The 16,888-nt window shown below is 36.3% G+C and overlaps 6 protein-coding genes across 7 annotated transcripts in view; 2 read left to right on the top strand and 4 right to left on the bottom strand.

Moving 5' to 3' along the window:
- LOC129567752 (elongin-B) overlaps nt 1-7,314 on the top strand; it is a 54,834-nt gene extending 47,520 nt beyond the window's left edge. The window contains exons 1-4 of one of the 2 annotated variants that reach the window (XM_055445004.1): nt 5,375-5,666; nt 6,289-6,382; nt 6,487-6,631; nt 6,744-7,314. In XM_055445004.1, coding sequence (XP_055300979.1) covers nt 5,664-5,666; nt 6,289-6,382; nt 6,487-6,631; nt 6,744-6,867 — 366 coding nt within the window. In that variant the 5' untranslated portion in view covers nt 5,375-5,663 and the 3' untranslated portion in view covers nt 6,868-7,314. Of the gene's footprint in view, nt 1-5,374; nt 5,667-6,287; nt 6,383-6,486; nt 6,632-6,743 lie in introns of those variants that run through there. The other variant, XM_055445005.1, reaches the window with a different exon arrangement.
- On the bottom strand, nt 334-4,939 carry LOC129567732 (peptidyl-prolyl cis-trans isomerase G). The gene is made up of 11 exons (XM_055444975.1): nt 4,769-4,939; nt 4,195-4,550; nt 4,002-4,089; nt 3,611-3,640; nt 3,380-3,519; nt 3,094-3,229; nt 2,689-2,928; nt 2,200-2,269; nt 2,026-2,127; nt 1,279-1,964; nt 334-1,212 (listed from the first exon to the last, which is right to left on the bottom strand). The coding sequence occupies exons 2-11, from the start codon at nt 4,526-4,528 to the stop codon at nt 513-515; spliced, it is 2,526 nt and encodes an 841-aa protein (XP_055300950.1). The 5' UTR covers nt 4,529-4,550; nt 4,769-4,939; the 3' UTR covers nt 334-512.
- Nucleotides 7,315-7,317: 3 nt separating the features above from the next.
- Nucleotides 7,318-8,733, bottom strand: LOC129567746 (peroxiredoxin-6-like). The gene is made up of 5 exons (XM_055444999.1): nt 8,561-8,733; nt 8,282-8,438; nt 7,994-8,211; nt 7,820-7,895; nt 7,318-7,755 (listed from the first exon to the last, which is right to left on the bottom strand). The coding sequence occupies exons 1-5, from the start codon at nt 8,641-8,643 to the stop codon at nt 7,627-7,629; spliced, it is 663 nt and encodes a 220-aa protein (XP_055300974.1). The 5' UTR covers nt 8,644-8,733; the 3' UTR covers nt 7,318-7,626.
- Nucleotides 8,734-9,140: 407 nt separating this feature from the next.
- LOC129567745 (peroxiredoxin-6-like) lies at nt 9,141-10,859 on the bottom strand. Its single transcript, XM_055444998.1, has 5 exons — nt 10,457-10,859; nt 10,110-10,266; nt 9,792-10,009; nt 9,557-9,632; nt 9,141-9,415 (listed from the first exon to the last, which is right to left on the bottom strand). The coding sequence occupies exons 1-5, from the start codon at nt 10,537-10,539 to the stop codon at nt 9,287-9,289; spliced, it is 663 nt and encodes a 220-aa protein (XP_055300973.1). The 5' UTR covers nt 10,540-10,859; the 3' UTR covers nt 9,141-9,286.
- A 638-nt stretch (nt 10,860-11,497) lies between these two features.
- On the bottom strand, nt 11,498-13,253 carry LOC129567744 (esterase AGAP003155). The gene is made up of 4 exons (XM_055444997.1): nt 13,143-13,253; nt 12,878-13,030; nt 12,437-12,793; nt 11,498-12,278 (listed from the first exon to the last, which is right to left on the bottom strand). Exons 2-4 carry the CDS (start codon nt 12,999-13,001, stop codon nt 11,902-11,904), a joined length of 858 nt encoding a protein of 285 aa, XP_055300972.1. The 5' UTR covers nt 13,002-13,030; nt 13,143-13,253; the 3' UTR covers nt 11,498-11,901.
- Nucleotides 13,210-16,858, top strand: LOC129567737 (heterogeneous nuclear ribonucleoprotein F-like). The gene is made up of 7 exons (XM_055444979.1): nt 13,210-13,471; nt 13,793-14,077; nt 14,199-14,330; nt 14,441-14,582; nt 14,855-15,078; nt 15,735-16,276; nt 16,381-16,858. Exons 1-7 carry the CDS (start codon nt 13,453-13,455, stop codon nt 16,558-16,560), a joined length of 1,524 nt encoding a protein of 507 aa, XP_055300954.1. The 5' UTR covers nt 13,210-13,452; the 3' UTR covers nt 16,561-16,858.
- Nucleotides 16,859-16,888: the final 30 nt, after the last annotated feature.

The following is a 16,888-nucleotide window of genomic DNA, read 5'->3' on the forward strand; positions in this document are numbered from 1 at the left end:
AACAAACGCACAAAAACGTTGTTGATAATCTAGCATCAAGTGAAGTGAAACATTCATCATTTGTCAAAGGTTATATAGGTTTCTGCAACTTGTTTCAATTAATACTGTAAATGGATCAATACGTCGCAGCGATAAGAAAATGTGGGAATTTCCAATTTCACGTAAGCCTATAATTTCTTGAAACTGTTAAATATTCAAAGCCCAATTAAATTAAACTTACTCTATTGAAATTTTTTCAAAACTCTTCGTTCGCTCATTTTATCTGTCTTGAAAAATGTTGGTGGCATGGAAAAACGAAAAAAATAAAATAAAATAAAAGTAAACAAAGTGGAATTACAGCGGTACTGTATTTATTATATCGTCATTGTTTCAAAAATCCTGGGAAAGGAATGCAAAATACATTTTTCTTCTGAATAAATGTTAGTTTTGCAAACTAATACACATGGATGACACTCATATGTGGCTTAATACTCATATCAAACTATATATTATTTGATGTTTGACAAACTATTTCAATCGGATGAGCTGTCGGATGATGAGCTCTTGCGTCGGCGACGTTTGTTCTTGTTTTTACGGGAATCAGAATTGCTGGATGAAGAGCTGCTTGAGCTGCTCGAGCTGCTGCTGCTTGAGCCACGCCGTTTGGATTTTTTCGTTATGACTTCAAGCACTTTTTTCACAGCAGACATTTGCTGATGCTCTTGCACCTTAAGTTTTTCCAATGTTTCTTTTTTAATTTGCTCCAAACGTGCAATTTCCAGTGCAGTTTCAGCACGCTCTTTCTTCCGATCGTCTTCCTCTCTGAGCCGTTCTTTTTCAGCCTGTCTTCTTGCTTGCTCTTCTATTTCTTTTTGCATGTGACCTCTCAATAGTTGCAAAGCTTCGGCCCGCTTCAGCATCTTCTCTTTCGCGAGGCGCTCTTTTTCATCGCTTACCGACGCTTCGTTTGTGGATTTTTGTTCAGCGATTCTACGGAACGGATTGGAATCAATAATTGGCTGATCGACGGGCTTTTTGTCCCATTTTGAAGGTCTTTCTTTGTCTTTTTCCTTTTCCTTTTCCTTTTCCTTTTCCTTTTCCTTTTCTTTTTCTTTTTCTTTTTCTTTTTCTTTGTCGTCGACCGATTTTGATCGGCGTTTTTCATCCCGTTTTCTTGATTTGGAACGTGAACGACGAGATCGGGAGCGATGTCTGCGATGGCGTTCAGTTGATCTACGATAATATTTAGAAATTGTGAATAAATTGAAATTGCTGGAATCATGAATTTCTTCAATTTACCTGCTACGATGTCGCTGTTTACGAGATCGATCATGAGATGCTGAACGTGATCGGTTCCGTTTTCCAAATCGGTGAGCATCGTGTCGCCTGTTGTCTCTGTATGGTGAATGCTCTCTTCGTCTGTTGTGCACTCGTCTGTCGTTGCGACCTCTCGAAGAGTGTCGACGATCTCTGTCTTCTCTGTCTTTCGATCTCTTCTCCCTTGATCTTGATCGACGCCTTCGCTCCGTTTTCTTCGAGTCAGATTCCTTTTTGCTGGATTTTTCCTCCACTTCACTATGCTTCCTCGACTTTGATGGCTTCTCACTGTCTTTATACTCCACCTGGACTCGTTGTACAGTGACCGTCGTTTCAGACTCATCAAGATTATCATCTTTGTCAGCTTCATAATCCAGAGCGTTCAAATCATTTTCATTTTTTGTGTATGAATCCTCAACATCCTCAACTCTCGGTGGACTTTTCTCTTTCTCTGCTGCTGCCGGTTCAACCTCGTGTGGTTCTGCTTTCTTTTCGTCGGCATCAGCATTTGCAGTTTTTTCACCAGCTGTAGCATCCTGTGATGTACTCTGTTCCAGCTCATAGAAGGATTTCTTTCCATCGCGAGCCAACTTTTCGTGTCTAATCTTTCTTTCATTTTCTCGCCGCTTAATTTCAGCATCGCGGACACGCTTTTCCTCTTGAAGTCGCTGTGGGATGCAAAAAGTCGTGGTGAATATAAAATAAGAAAAGTAAAATCATTGGATTTACCTCCAAATCAGTGAATTTGATGACTCGTTTCTGTGCTTGTTTCCAATGCGGTGGTGTGATGCTGCGCGATCGGCTTCGAGACTTTGACGGTGTTCTGTATCTCTGTTTCGAAGAATATTAGTAATCGAATTTCAGTAATCAAATCGTTTAAATTAATTCGAACGAAATACTCACAAACACACCACGACCTTTGATAACTCGTCCGCTTCTTGATAGTGGTACTTTACGTTTTGACCAACCGAATCTGTTAAATGGAAATGATTTGAATAAATCTAAATCGTGTTCTTCATATATATGCAACATGAATCCAATTATAATGCTGACGTGGACTGTCCGAACGATGACAGAAATATTGTGTTTGATATCAAAACACGAATATTGGATCCATGCTAGTGATCTACTAGCTTGATGGATCATTCAAAAGCATGGATTTTTACAAAATTAATATCAATATCAAGCATGACTGATTGCATGAATTTAACCGACATTTTTTAATTGAACTCAACGAATTTGCACAAGTCGAACACAAATTGCGGATTTTCGCTACAATACGAACGATTCTGAATTCAGCGTAAACAAATGCGTTCATATCGTTGTGAATGATATTCAGTTGATTCTGTGGCAACAAAAGGTAATGTATAATTTCTTTTTCTTAAAACCTACCCTTTCGATTCGGTTCGATTTGCCTTGTTATCCTTTCGACGATGCTTTGACTCCGAATCGCTATCTTTGTCTTTGTCCTTCTCATCTTCCTTGTCTTTGTAGGCTCTCATAAGAAAGTTATTTGTGACTTCTGGTATCTCCTTTGGGTCAACACGTGATTTACGCTTCTTTGTATCGTCATCATCGCCATCAATCTCACCTTCTTCCGGCTCCTCCTCGCTGCTGCTATCACTGCTACTGCTGTGTGGAGAAAGATTCAACGGTTACTCACATTCATGACATAATTTCATGTATAGTTTATATCAACAATTTCAAAAAGATTCCTCTTTTCACAGAATAGTTTCGAGTGGTATGGAACAATTGCACTTTGATACGCTTTTATTGAACAATATTTTGTTGACTTACTCGGAATCCTTCTTTTTCTTCTTCTGCTTCTTCTTCTTTTTGTTCTTCTTCTTTTTCTTTTTTTCAGCTTCAGAATCGGACGTAGAATTGGATTCGCTCTCACTTGCTTCGCTCTTTCGGCGTTTAACTTTCTTCACTGTGAAATAATTACGCACATGTTTGATTATTAGATTCAATGTTTAATAAACATTGTTTATAATTGCAAGTAAATTTGAAGTGTTTGTAACTATTGATGGAAATGTTTTATGTTCCAGTATTCGAGCAGTGTTCAAACGTTTGATTTTACCTTTGATTTGGCGAACTAATTCGCCACAGTTGCCAATAACCGCATCTTGAAGTGGTCGCGAATTGCGATCAACTGGTAGTTGTTCCAGCTGACGAACAACGTCATGCCCGGATACAACGTGGCCAAAAACCACATGCACACTGCAACAAAAGAAGATAACGCTTGATGTTAGGAATGTGAATTTGGAAAAGATACGAAATGAAAATTATTGTTCAAATTGATTCAACTTACTTATCCAAATGTGGAGCAGGTTGCGTTAAACTAAATTGTGATAAAATGAAACGAAAAAAATAGATAGTAGGTCATAAATTGTCACACACACACAGCACAAGCAAAATTTGCCCTCAACTTCTCATTCAAGTCATTCAATATAGCCTTGAATATATATGTTTGCATAAACTTTTGCATTGGGTTGTGATTGTTCAAAGTAAAGTCTGTAACGTAAATATCGGGAATTTGGTGATTGGCTTCGAATGACAATAAAAACAAAAGATAGAAAAAAATGTGTAAAATCGTTTCTCTTCCATAGAATAATCTAAAGAAAAATTTATGCGTGATTCGCATGAAATGGTTGGGTGAACACTGAAACGACCCGGTTACACAGCGGTGTATTTGTACTCACATAAAAAATTGCGAACCGTTGGTATTTTTACCACGGTTGGCCATTGACAACAAGAATGGTTTGTCGTGCTTGAGTTCGAATGATTCATCTGCAAATGGAAAATGACAAAGAATTAAATTTACAGAAGTTTTTTTTCTTCAAGAACAAATTAAATTGCTTGGGAAATTATTTGAATGAAAACCGATTGCCTTACCTTCGAAAGTACCGCCATAAATGGATTCTCCTCCCGTGCCGTTACCAGCTGAAAAGTCACCCGATTGAATCATAAAATCCTTCACCACACGATGAAAGATAACACCCTTGTAGTGCAAACGTTTGCCGGTAGTTTTGCCCAATGACTGGATCTCACCGGTGCAAAGAGCTCGAAAGTTTTCGACCGTTTTGGGAGTTATATCCGCATACAGTTCGAAAACGATTCGGCCGGCTGGCAAACCGCCTAGTGTTACATCGAAAAATGTTCGCATTCGTTCCCCCTTACTCTTTTCGCCATCACTTGATTTGGCACCTTTCTCCGACACCACCGTCATGGTGAGCAATCAATATCACCAACTAGGAATGTGAAAAGTCAAACCAAACGTGAAATAAATTAAAATCAATAACAATTTCGATACTTTGTAGTTTCACACGCTCTTTAGTCCGATAACAGCGATAACTAACTGGAGATGGTATTTCCCGACGATCTATTTGTACTTTGTGACTAAACATGAGTGATGATGGCTCATGATGATAAAAATCGATTTTTTTTCTTTTACCTAGATTTTACTTACTTGCTGCTTGAAACTTGAACAATATGTCGATTTGATTGGTAATTTGGCGCTTGAGAAGGGAAATTGAAGAGTTTATGCTTCGAAAATTTGTCGCGGAAAATTACAGAAACACAAGCCAAACGCTAATCCAATCGGTGTGTCTGACATTTGTGGCCAATTTTACTCGGTTTGGTGCATTTTTTTCCATTTCGCCGATTCCTACGCTCACGCATACAAACACACACATACACACAAACCACGCAAAACGTATTTTGATGATGTCAAAGGAAACGTTGACATATTATGGAATATTTATTGGCTTCGCTTAAATGCTTCATTGAATTTAGAATGAGGAAAATACTTGATGGAAATGTTGTGAAATTAATCGCTGATTTCGGAGGTAATTTCCAATAGAAACCAACTAAATTGCATTCCGAAAGCCGGTTCAAAAAGTGAAATTCAAATCTGGCAAGAATAATGTCACACAAATTCGCCGCAATTGCCATCTGTCTTGGAGTCACTTTTCCAATGTGTGCCACCGAATGGGCAGTGAATGTGAGCGTGTGTGATCTCGTACGTGTATGTGTGAATGTATCGAGATAGACAAGAATACACGGTTCTTGGTCGTTGCCGCTGTTGTTGTTGTTGCGTTTGCATGACAAGCAGTGTTGGATGTTTAACCGTGAATATACTCAAAAGTGATACATTCGTCAAGTTTTTTTTATGTGCACTGGTGCAACTCTGTGTATAGTTTATTTTCTTTCGTTTTCTGCTTGAAACGCGTAAAATTTCGAGTTTTGTTTTATTTTTCCGTTTTTTCGTTTGATTTCTGAGTGCCGAATCAGAAATCTCTCTCACACACAAATCAGTTTGGAGAAAATAAAGGGGCGAAAAAACGAAAAACTCGACAGAAAAAATGGTAATTAACCTTACTCTCTCTGTGTATTATAATTTTTTTTTGGCGATTTTCTGTGTGCATGAACTTTGTACTTAGATTTCAAATCCAATGAAAATGCGGAGCAAAGAAATGAAACAAAATCAATGACTTACTGAGCAAGAAAGAAGAAGAGAAGAGTGAAATGAATAAGGAGAAGAAAAAAAAATTAACCGCGACAAAAACGACAACAAGAAATAGAAGGTGAAAGAGAAGAGACAAATAAAAGACGGCTAGTTACCGTAGAATATGGACCGAAAACACGATTGAAAATTTTGTTGTATAATTTAAACCAAAATTTTACACACATTTATGCCGTAATCGCTTTGCTGAACCAAAGGCAAAAAAAAACACACACACAATTCACATGCAAACTGCATGGTGCATGTCATGATCAATTCTTAATTATGTACATCGAAGAGCACACATGTGAATTGAAACGTCGAACTCGTAATTATAGTCAATGGATTTGAATCAAACAAGCTCGTCTCGATTTGTTTTGATTCGTTGCCCTTGTTCACTCGGAAAAAAAATACACTCGAAGCGATGAGAGTTGTTGAATGAATGTTAATGAGTTATTTTTCTCTCTTTCTCTCTCGAAATACAGGACGTATTTTTGATGATTAGACGAAAGAAAACTACCATCTTCACTGATGCCAAAGACAATACATCCGTAGGAGAACTGAAAAAAATGATTGAAGGTGCGCTAAAATAAGATGAATGATTCATTTCTAAATGGAGAAATGTGAAGAAAAGAGTGAAATTTTCCGAAATTCTTATGTGCATGTGTGTATATATTTTGTAGGCATACTGAAGGTACATCCACAAGATCAACGTTTATTCAACAAAAATAACGAAGTTATGAGCGACGACAAGCAACTGCAAGATTATGGAATTACTATATCGACAGCTAGAGCGCAGTCACCAGCACAGTTGGGCCTGGCGTTGAGGTAAAAAATACACTTTTTTGCAGCACCATCAACAGAAAAAGAAACAAATCGCACCAAAATCGAATCTAACCTCATTTTTTTCCTTCGTTCAATTATCCTTTTTTTTGCATAGGCTGGAGAACGGCGAATTCGAGGAATTAGACATAGCGCCGTACTCATCACCACCCGATTTGCCCGATGTCATGAAAAACCAAGATTCAGCTAATGGCCAAGAAACAACACACATTACATCTTAACTTAATTTTTAATGCAAATCTATTGGAATATTAAATATGCGCACCCACACACATACACACATTCAATATAAAATAGCAACAATTCATTTTGAAAGGAAAAAAAAACTACAACAACAACCGAAATTAAGTTGATAGAATTGATGATGATAATGAAAAAAAAAAACAAAACATATTTTATTATGATAATTCCCTATTAATTTTTTTCCAAATAAAAAAGTAAAATACATTTAATTTATCATTGTTTTGAATGTCACTAGTGGGATGAACGAAAAATATGCTTGTTTAATAGTAAAAAAAAACAAATCAGGAAAGACTTTTTGTATTGAGAAACATTTAGGTAGACTGACCTCTTGTTATAAAGGTAATGTGAGGCCCAGTCAATGTTGGGTAAATAAAACAAATTGAAAATTGGCTTTTGAATAAAATTGAAAACAGTTACAACAACAACGGTTTACTTGATTTTGAAATGACAGTTTTATTTTCAGTCAAAGAGTACACCGGTTTTGAGGTAGTCTCTGATGGCATTTTCTGATTAAAATATCGACTGATTATGTTTCAGTTGCACTTAATTCACTTAATTGAACAGCGTGATCAATGTCATCACATAAGATAAAAGTACACTATTTAATGACCGTTGGTTTCAATTCACATAGCCCTTTTTATTTATTCATGCAAGTTTGTCAAATTGTCACTTGCTCCTTATTCATTGTTGGGTGGATAATAATCATATATCTTCTTATTTTGGAAACTGAGCGCCATTTAATAGTTGGTTGTTGTTCGAATATAGCCTTTGCCTGATGGCATTTCAAGCCGATCAATTCCACGCGGAAAGACTCGGTCGACTAAGGTATCGTCGATATGCGGAGAAATCAATACAATATCGCCAGGCTGTGATTGTAAAGTAAAATTTTAAATTTTCTTTCCAAAAGTCATTTCTTTAACTTTTTCTTACCACCCAATCAGCCGGAGTAACTACATATGGATTTTTGTCTGTTAGCTGCAACGAGTCAATTACCCGCAAAATTTCGCTAAAATAAAGCCAAGTCGTTAAAATTGAATACACAATGAAAACAGATAACAATTTCATTTATCGCAGAGCAAACGATTTTATTGCCAATAAACTTACTGATTGCTTCTGCCCGTTGATTCGGGATAAATCATAGAGAGCCGGAGCCGATGATTGGGGTCAATAATATATAGAGCCCGTACAGTTTTAGCAACTTCAATGTCATTTTTTTGTTCGTCATCAATCATTTCCAGGGCGACAGCTAATTCCCGATTCGGATCCGCGATAATCGGATAAGGAAATTCACTAACAATACCCGAGCAATATGACGTGATATCCTTTGGGCGAAAAAGAAAAACAAATTAAATTCAATTGACCGAGTCAAACTTGTTGAAAGAAATCTCTTACATTGATCCATTCGAAGTGTGACTGGAGATCGTTGACGGAATGAGCGAGCAGTTTGACGTTGCGCTTGATAAATTGATCCTTCAGCAGAGCAATTTGGCACAATTCCGTTGTGCACACCGGTGTAAAGTCATTCGGATGCGAAAATAGCACGACCCATCTGCGATTAAAAACCAATCACCATTTTCAATTACTCAGTTCGAGGAAAATATCCCCAATCAAACCAATCACAATGAATAATTTATCTACTACGATTGAAAACTACTTGTTCAAACTACGTACGAATCACCCTGCCAATCGTAGAATTTGATTGGACCTTTGGTAGTATAGGCACTGAAGTTTGGAATTAACATTTGCAAACGCATTTTGTACGAAATTTTCCAATAATTTATTGAAAATGAAAAAAACAAATTCACCACATGTTCACTGCAACAATTCGAATTGAACTGAACAACAATTTGCTTTGACGCTTATCACTGTGTAAATACAAAAACAACTGCGATTACAAAACATTATCAGGAATTCGAGCATGAAAACTTATCACCAAAGCAGCAGCCATTGCTGTTTACGTGTTTATTTGGAGGTTTCTGTGATTCGTTGTTTGGGAAATACCCATTCCGATCATATTGTATGAGGCCAAAAGGAATCTCAAGCATGACTGGCAATTGCTTTTTTTATAGACAAACTTATTTTGTGCAATTCTCATCGTTGGATGAATGTACGTGCATTGTCTAGGTTCGGGTTTGTTTTGACTCAATTTTTTTTAAGTGGTTCGGATGTTTTTTCCTCATATTTTAGCATTTTTTCTAAATTGTTGTAATTGTGTTTATATACGTATTCTAAAAATCAAAAACAAGTTTGCTCATGTCAATAAATTTTATTAAACAAATTGAAAATTGTGTTATCAACATCAAATCATTTCGATCGATGGGAAGTTATTTCCCACAAAATGGCATATTTTCTCCTCCATCGATGAATGAATGGCTGTTTCTTTACACTTAAAAATTCTCAATAGTTGGTAGTGGTTCGTACATAGTTTTTGCCTGATGGCATTCCAACACGGTCGATTCCTTTCGGGAAAACTTTGTCAGCTAGAGTTTCATCGACATTTGGCAAGATCATCACTTTTTCTCCCGGCTAAAATTTGGACAGAAAAAGAAAACAAATTTTAAGTTTACATTCCTAAGAAACTATCTAAAAAAAAGTACAAAACACGTCCACAACTAGTTTTTTTTAATATGGTCATGAATAATTTCACTTCAATTCTTAAATACATACCGTCCAATTGGCTGGAGTGGCGATGTATGGATTTTTGTCTGTTAGCTGCAATGAGTCGATAACTCGCAAAATCTCACTGTTAAATATCAAAAGCACGCATATTACTCAAATGCGACAGAGAATCGGTTTATGTTTTAATATTTAAATGAATAGGTCTATTTATAAGTCAACACTTCAATAAGTATCGATTTTGACAAGTATCAAGACCACATCAATTGGTCTAATGAAAACTCACTCGACATTTCTACCAGTTGACATGGGGTAAATCATAGATAGTCTCAAGCGGTGATTTGGATCAATGATATATAAAGCACGAACAGTTTTTGCTATTTCTGGATCATCCTTTTGTTGTTCATCAATCATATCTAAAGCAACGGCTAACTCACGATTTGAATCGGAAATTATTGGGTATGGGAAATCACCCTTGATATCCAAGCAATAGGATTTGATATCCTTCAAAAAGTGCAAACACACATAAATTTCAATATTAATAAAAATCAATTGAGGCCAATCAAAATCGAAGGAAACCATAAACTAGTTTAGAAAAACTTACATTGACCCAATCAACGTGACTTTGAAGGTCATCAACGGAATGAGCCAAAAGTTTAACATTGCGCTTGCAAAAGTGCTCTTTATGAACGGCCATACGACCTAATTCTGTTGTGCAAACTGGTGTAAAATCAGCTGGATGCGAGAACAACACCACCCATCTGCAACGAATCACAATCAAAACTTAGTCAATTAAAAACAAAACAAAAGAAGAAACCGCGCTCAATCCCATTCAAAATTGCCGAACTGGCTTTTATATTACTTCGATCAAATTTAGAAAAAGCAAGAAGCACGAAAAACAACGGAAAACGTATTAATCACTAAAAAGTAAAAACAATTCTTTGTACGTACGATTCTCCTTGCCAGTCGTAGAACTTGATTGGCTCTTTGGTGGTTTGTGCACTGAAATTTGGAATAACCGATCCTAAACGCATTTTGTATGGAGTATTGAATTAAACGAATTTCAAATAAAAACAGAAAAAAATCACTGAATATTTCACGATATGTGTCCGCTGCAACTGTGCGAAGTGAACTGTGAGAAATAATTCACTGCACACCGCCTAATATAGTTTGATCAAGATATTAATCAAATCCAATTTAATCTTGACCCTGACAAAACGTAGCAACAACATGACGACATGGAATATGAATTCAGCATGACTTCGCATCAAATTGTTACAATATCAGTGACAGATATCTCTCACAGTTGACTTCCTATGGGTGTATCTGTATTTTAATATGGAGCAGATTTAAATGGCCGGGAATATAAATTACGTAAGAGCGTCTAATAGCGATTAATTGGCTTGCGCTAGATAAGAAAAAGTACTTTCTAAGTATGACAAACAAATTGTATGTTACGATTTATATTCTGTCACACAAATAGATACGAGTTACAACAAAATATTGTTTTTTTTCTCGTCAAGTCGTTTATCAACAAGTATGTGCAGTGTGCACTCCAAAATAATGTTCTCAGCTATCTCTAAAAGTATTAGGCATTGGTAATAATGAGTAAGTTAGACCACTCACGGTTGCAAATTAATCGATGAATCGTCATTGAAACAATTCTTTCTTTTCGAAAAATTTCTGCAGTATCAAATAAGCAGACGTTTTCACATTGAGTTAACTCTAATGATATTAGGACATAAATCGGAATAATATTGGAGCAATACTAAATCTTGAAGAACTCTAATTGAGGCTATACCATTGCTAATGGAAATTATTTTCCTTGAGTTAATGTGAAATGATGATGCACTTCAAATTGTTGAGAAAAAAAAACTTGAGATAAGTTGTGTCTCCACCTTATACGATGGATAGATAACCCAAAAAGTTAATAAGATTTCTATGCATAATACGAAAAAAAACCACTCGAGTTAATTTTGTTGTTGATCATTTCTTTTCCACATTATTCTACTTCCATGTCACGGTAATAATGTATGGAATCAAAGGTTTAGGGCTCACTTAAATCTACTATGCAAACATTTTCGACACTTTGTTATGAAATAATCAAATAAGATGAATAAAACCAAAAATGAATGGATAATATAACTAAAACATGACGTACTTTTTCAATATATTCCAATTGCTTTCGACGCACAAAAAATCACCTTTCATTTTGGTATAAATAATTTCTGTTTTATTTATTCGTTTAAAAATTATATTAAATGTTTACATGTTCATTTCTTCATTTCTTATAAATACCAACTCAATTGCTTTATCCTAGTTGATAAATTGGAAATATGCACAAATACTTGAATACAAGGGTGGTTTCGTGTTTATCTTGAGTGAATGAAGCCACTTCAGTCGGAATCATCAGACATCATATCGGCTGATGTTGATGGGATACCATCCAGTGGATCAATCACCACTGCATCTTCCCGTTCTAGCTCTTTTTGTTCAAGGTATTCGATAAGGCGCTTCTTGAAAAACTCAACATAAAAAGGTCTCTGTTGCGCTGTGGCAGCAAAATAGTGCCCGCCCAAGTGTTCCACAATGGTTGGCTCATCGAAGCATGCTGCCAGTGATTTGCTCATTTGAATTGGAATTATTTCATCAGTTTCTCCCATAATATGCAGAGATGGAATTGAGATGAGATCTTCATAATAATTCGCATGAGCCAAACTACCCGACCGAAAACCAGCCCCCAAAATAGCAAACTGTGGATTGATGCTTGTCACTGAAAATGAAAACAAAACGTTCATATTAAATGGAATTTAATGAAATGTAATAAAAGAAGCCAATCGTTTTGTTTCTTTTGAACTAGTTGTTCACAGTTTCTTTCTGATAAGGAATCAATTTCGACTATGAAATTAATCCGAGTCTGATAGTACTTACTGCCTCTCATGCTGAGATTACAAATCAATCCAACGAGACAGGCGCCTTGTGAAAAACCCAAAATGCCATGAAATGGTCCAAGCATTTTCCATGCGTGTTCAATCGCTCGGATGGTGTCATCAAATCCATATGCAGGCCCATTTTTATTCGTTCCCTTGAACGTACGATCTTCACTGTTGAACCACCAGCTTCTTGAATCATCATCGGTTTCAATTGTTTCGGTCGATGTGTCACTGTCCTCGATGCGTTGTATTACGCTGCTACCTTTTGATGCTTCGCCATTTGTCGTTTGAACCATATGCGGTGCGGATAAGAACACAAATTCGCCATATTTCAATAAATGTTTCCGGAATGCACCTAAAACCACATTGAAAACAATTTCATTAATAATTTCCTATTTCATAGTTTGACCTTGCTCACTGCAATGTGACGATAATTTACCAATTTTTGATTTAAATGTGTTTCCATTCTGTCGATATCCATGCAAGCAAAGAACTCGTAGTTTTTCCTCGGGCTCCGAATCGTTGCTCTTCTGTGGTTTTTCTTTGTGTTTTGTTGAACTCATGGCCAATTTTCAATCAAAAATCGAATTATCTGTACAAATAACAAAAATTAGGTTATAAATGTTGCCTAAGTATTGCTGTCAGTATTTGGTCTTAAATGTCAAGTGACGTTTCGTTTGGACATGTGTGTGTGTGTTGTTTGCCTGAAATCGCTGTAGTAACCGGCTTCTTGGGAATGTTGTGCGCTGCCGCTGTGAACGGGGGCAACACTTTCCATGATTTTGTTCGGCCGCCGCTCATTGCGTCAGTCCAATTTGTCAATTCGCCTAGCAAATGACGCTGATGTGCGTATAGCTCACACTCTGGGGCTCCAAAATCACTACTCGTTTTTTTTCTTTCAAAAATCTAAATTTAGTAAATAAAACACAAACAACTGATTCGTTGCAGATTGCCGAACGAAATTTTTTGTTGATCTGATTGTGTGATCGGTGACAGTGCTTAAAGGTGTTCACTATGTCGATTCGTCATGAAGGTAAATACAAGTTTCCGTGGAAATCCAATGTTCAAGCCTACTTTGTGTCAAGTTTATTGTTTTGTGTGCATAAAATCAATAAATCACCGGGCTAGTGGCAAATGATTCAAGCAATTCAATCGATTCTAGTTTTTAGTCGATTTGATACTTACTTTGTTCACAATTCTTACAATTGAATATCGAAACAACTTGTCACATTGTCAATGTCAATGGAAAAAGAGAAAGAAAAAAACAAAATTGAAATTTGAGCTGGAAAAATGAAATGGACTTTTGTGCTAAATCGCAATACACACTGTGGAATGTAATTTGTTCATGTTTCAGGTGGTGGTCCGATCGAATCATTTGATAACGATGATATTCAGGGCGATTGCAATGGAAATATAATTCGCATTAGGGGTTTGCCATGGAATACAACCAAACAAGAGATCTGTGATTTTTTCGACGGTGTAAACATTGTGAATGGTGAAAATGGCATCCATTGGGTCACTCTAGCCACTAATCACACCAAACCACTTAGCGAAGCATACATTGAACTAGCTTCATTTGATGATCTGCAACGTGCACAAACATTTCACAAGAAAAACCTGGGCACTCGGTACATTGAAGGTAAATAGAATTGGGGGGAATGTACTATGACGTTGTTTAATGCGATGTTTGTTCCGACTAAATGAACTGGAACATTGAATGCAATCGATGTGTATGATGCATGTTTTACTATCGTTTACAGTGTTCGAATCGAGCTTCGATGAATTCCAAAGTATAATGAGTAAACAAAAAGGTGCCCAAGATGAAAGTGTGGTACGATTGCGGGGTTTGCCATGGAATGCAACCGAATCGGAAATTTCTGAATTCTTTGACGGTGAGAAATTTAAAATGCTATTTTTCAATGGCGGTATTTTAATTCAGCTTGTGGAACTTGGGAATTGCCAACGCGTTCCGAACTCTAACCGTTTTGCACTCTCTCGATAGGTTTACTAATCAAACAAAACAACGGCATTTATATACCTTACAATAAAAATGGCAAGGCATCCGGCGAAGCATTTGTGCATTTTGAGACAATTGAAGACTGTAACCAAGCCCTGACACGCAATATGAATAAGCTGGGCCACAGGTTTGTTATTGCAATTTGGTTTTTAAAAAAAATGATGATTCTTCACCGATATTTCCATTTACTTCGCGACTTTTGATATCTCGTCATAAAGCGGCGGGCGATAAGAGTTCAAATCCATCATATAAAGTGTGTGCATTACATTTTATACGTAAACTATCATATCGATATTCACGATAAACAGTTTACAAGTTTATTTAACTGTCAACTGCAAACCAGTTTATTTATAAACAGCGATTGTTTCATTTGTTTGTTTGTTTTTGTTCTTCGGTTAGGTACATTGAAATATTCCGAAGTACGGAACAACAGATGATTCGAAGTGTAATGCAAACGAATCCGAATCGCAACAATGGTGGCGGGCGAAATTCGAATAGTGGCAACTTTCAGTCAAACGGCAACAATCGAATGCACCCGTACGACCGTAATGGTGGCAACAACTTTGGCCGGGGAAACAATATGCGAGGCAGAAATCAAAATAATCGAAACGATTTTCGAAGAGGTATAAACACGAGAAACATTTTCAATTTTTTTCATAAAAAGAAGGACACATACAAGAACAGATTTACAGGCAATAACATATTATTAACTATACTTAATAACATAATAATAACGGTCGATATATTGGTCCAACATAACATAATAATAACGTTATTAAGATTCAGCATAATAATAACATAATATGTTCCGAAATATGTTGGATTTTTCTTAATAAATCCTATGATTCGGCGCTAATAATATATTATTAACTATAATAATAACATATTATTAAGATACAATCTTAATAACGCTTTTTTCGCCCATTTTTTTCGCCGGAGTACTGACCAGTTGTTTTTTCACTGCGGAGTACACACATGAATTTTTGTACTGTTGCAATGAAATTAAAATGACTTTTTGAAACGGAATTATCATGTATTAAACTTAACCATTAAGTTTAGGAAATTTATTTAGATAACACCCGATATAACTCATAACATATTATGTTATTATTATGCTGAATCTTAATAACGTTTTTAAGATTAAAAAAATCCCAACAATAAATAATAATGAATATGTCGGGCAATAACATATTAATAACATATCGAAAATTTAAATCTGTGGTTGTTTTTTGTCCGCAGAATTGAAAATATCTTTGAACTAACTTCATTTTTCCCACAGATCGCCCGAACAACAATAACGGGGATTCATTCATGCAAAACTCAGGCCAACCTAATAATCGTAACTTTGGAAATCGATCGTTCAATTCAAACAATGGCGGTGGCAACGGCGGCAACGGCGGCAATTCCTTTTCAAACGATCGAGATCGATTTGATCAAAACAATCAAAATGCGAACGGAAATTTCTATGAAGATTTTGATCTGAACGAATTTGCAAAGAATCTTATCGGCTTTGGCAACGATAGTCGACAAGACTTTGGTGGCAATCGAAACTTTAATAATAGACAACAAGATTCTGGTGGTAACAATGACTTTTTCGGAAATTCAAACTGGAAAGGTTCAAATAATCAATTCAATTCCCGTGGTGGCGACGGCGGCGGTGGCAGCGGTGGTGGTAGCAGCGTAGGCGGCGGCGGCGGCGGCACAAATAATCGCTTCAATAACAATCGAAATTTTGTAAGCAACGATGATACTCTCAGCGGCCAGCACTGTATTCATATGAGGGGTTTGCCATACTACACGGATGAAATGGATGTCTTTACCGTAGGTTCCCTCTTCTGACAATTGTTTAAATGGAATGAACTCAATTTTGTTCGCCCGTATTCAAAAGGTAGTTTATAACAATGCAATTTGTGTGTCTTTTACAGTTTTTCTCACCACTAAAGCCAAATTTCTGTAAAATTATAATCAACAAAGCTGGATTGCACAGTGGCGAGGCTAAAGCATACTTTGATTCATACGACCAAGTTAGAACGGCAATGAGCAAAGATCGCATGAAAATGGGAAGTCGCTACATTGAATTGTTCTACGGCGGTTCATCAAACTAATATAGCCAAGGGGATTTATTTGCTAGGGGGTTTTGAGTGATTAATCAAGTGTTTCATTTAATTTATAAATTTATAAACTAAAGAAAGAAGAAATCAGCAACAACAAAACCAACTACCTTCTGATTCCAGTCGAATCAATTTCATATAACACAAACTCACACGTGCGCATTTCTTCAGCTGGAATTTGAACATTATATTTAAACATTATAGCTAAATGTACGTTTGTATGCGTAAACTAATTTATGTCACGAAATAAACAAAACAACGGATTTTTCATTCAATTACAACAATTTTAAAAGAGTCGTTTTTCTTCAAATTTCTACGAATG

This window comes from Sitodiplosis mosellana, unplaced genomic scaffold (assembly GCF_009176505.1).
Source record: "Sitodiplosis mosellana isolate CC-2019 unplaced genomic scaffold, AAFC_SMos_1.0 Smas_scaffold_12, whole genome shotgun sequence".
NCBI lineage: Eukaryota > Metazoa > Arthropoda > Insecta > Diptera > Cecidomyiidae > Sitodiplosis > Sitodiplosis mosellana.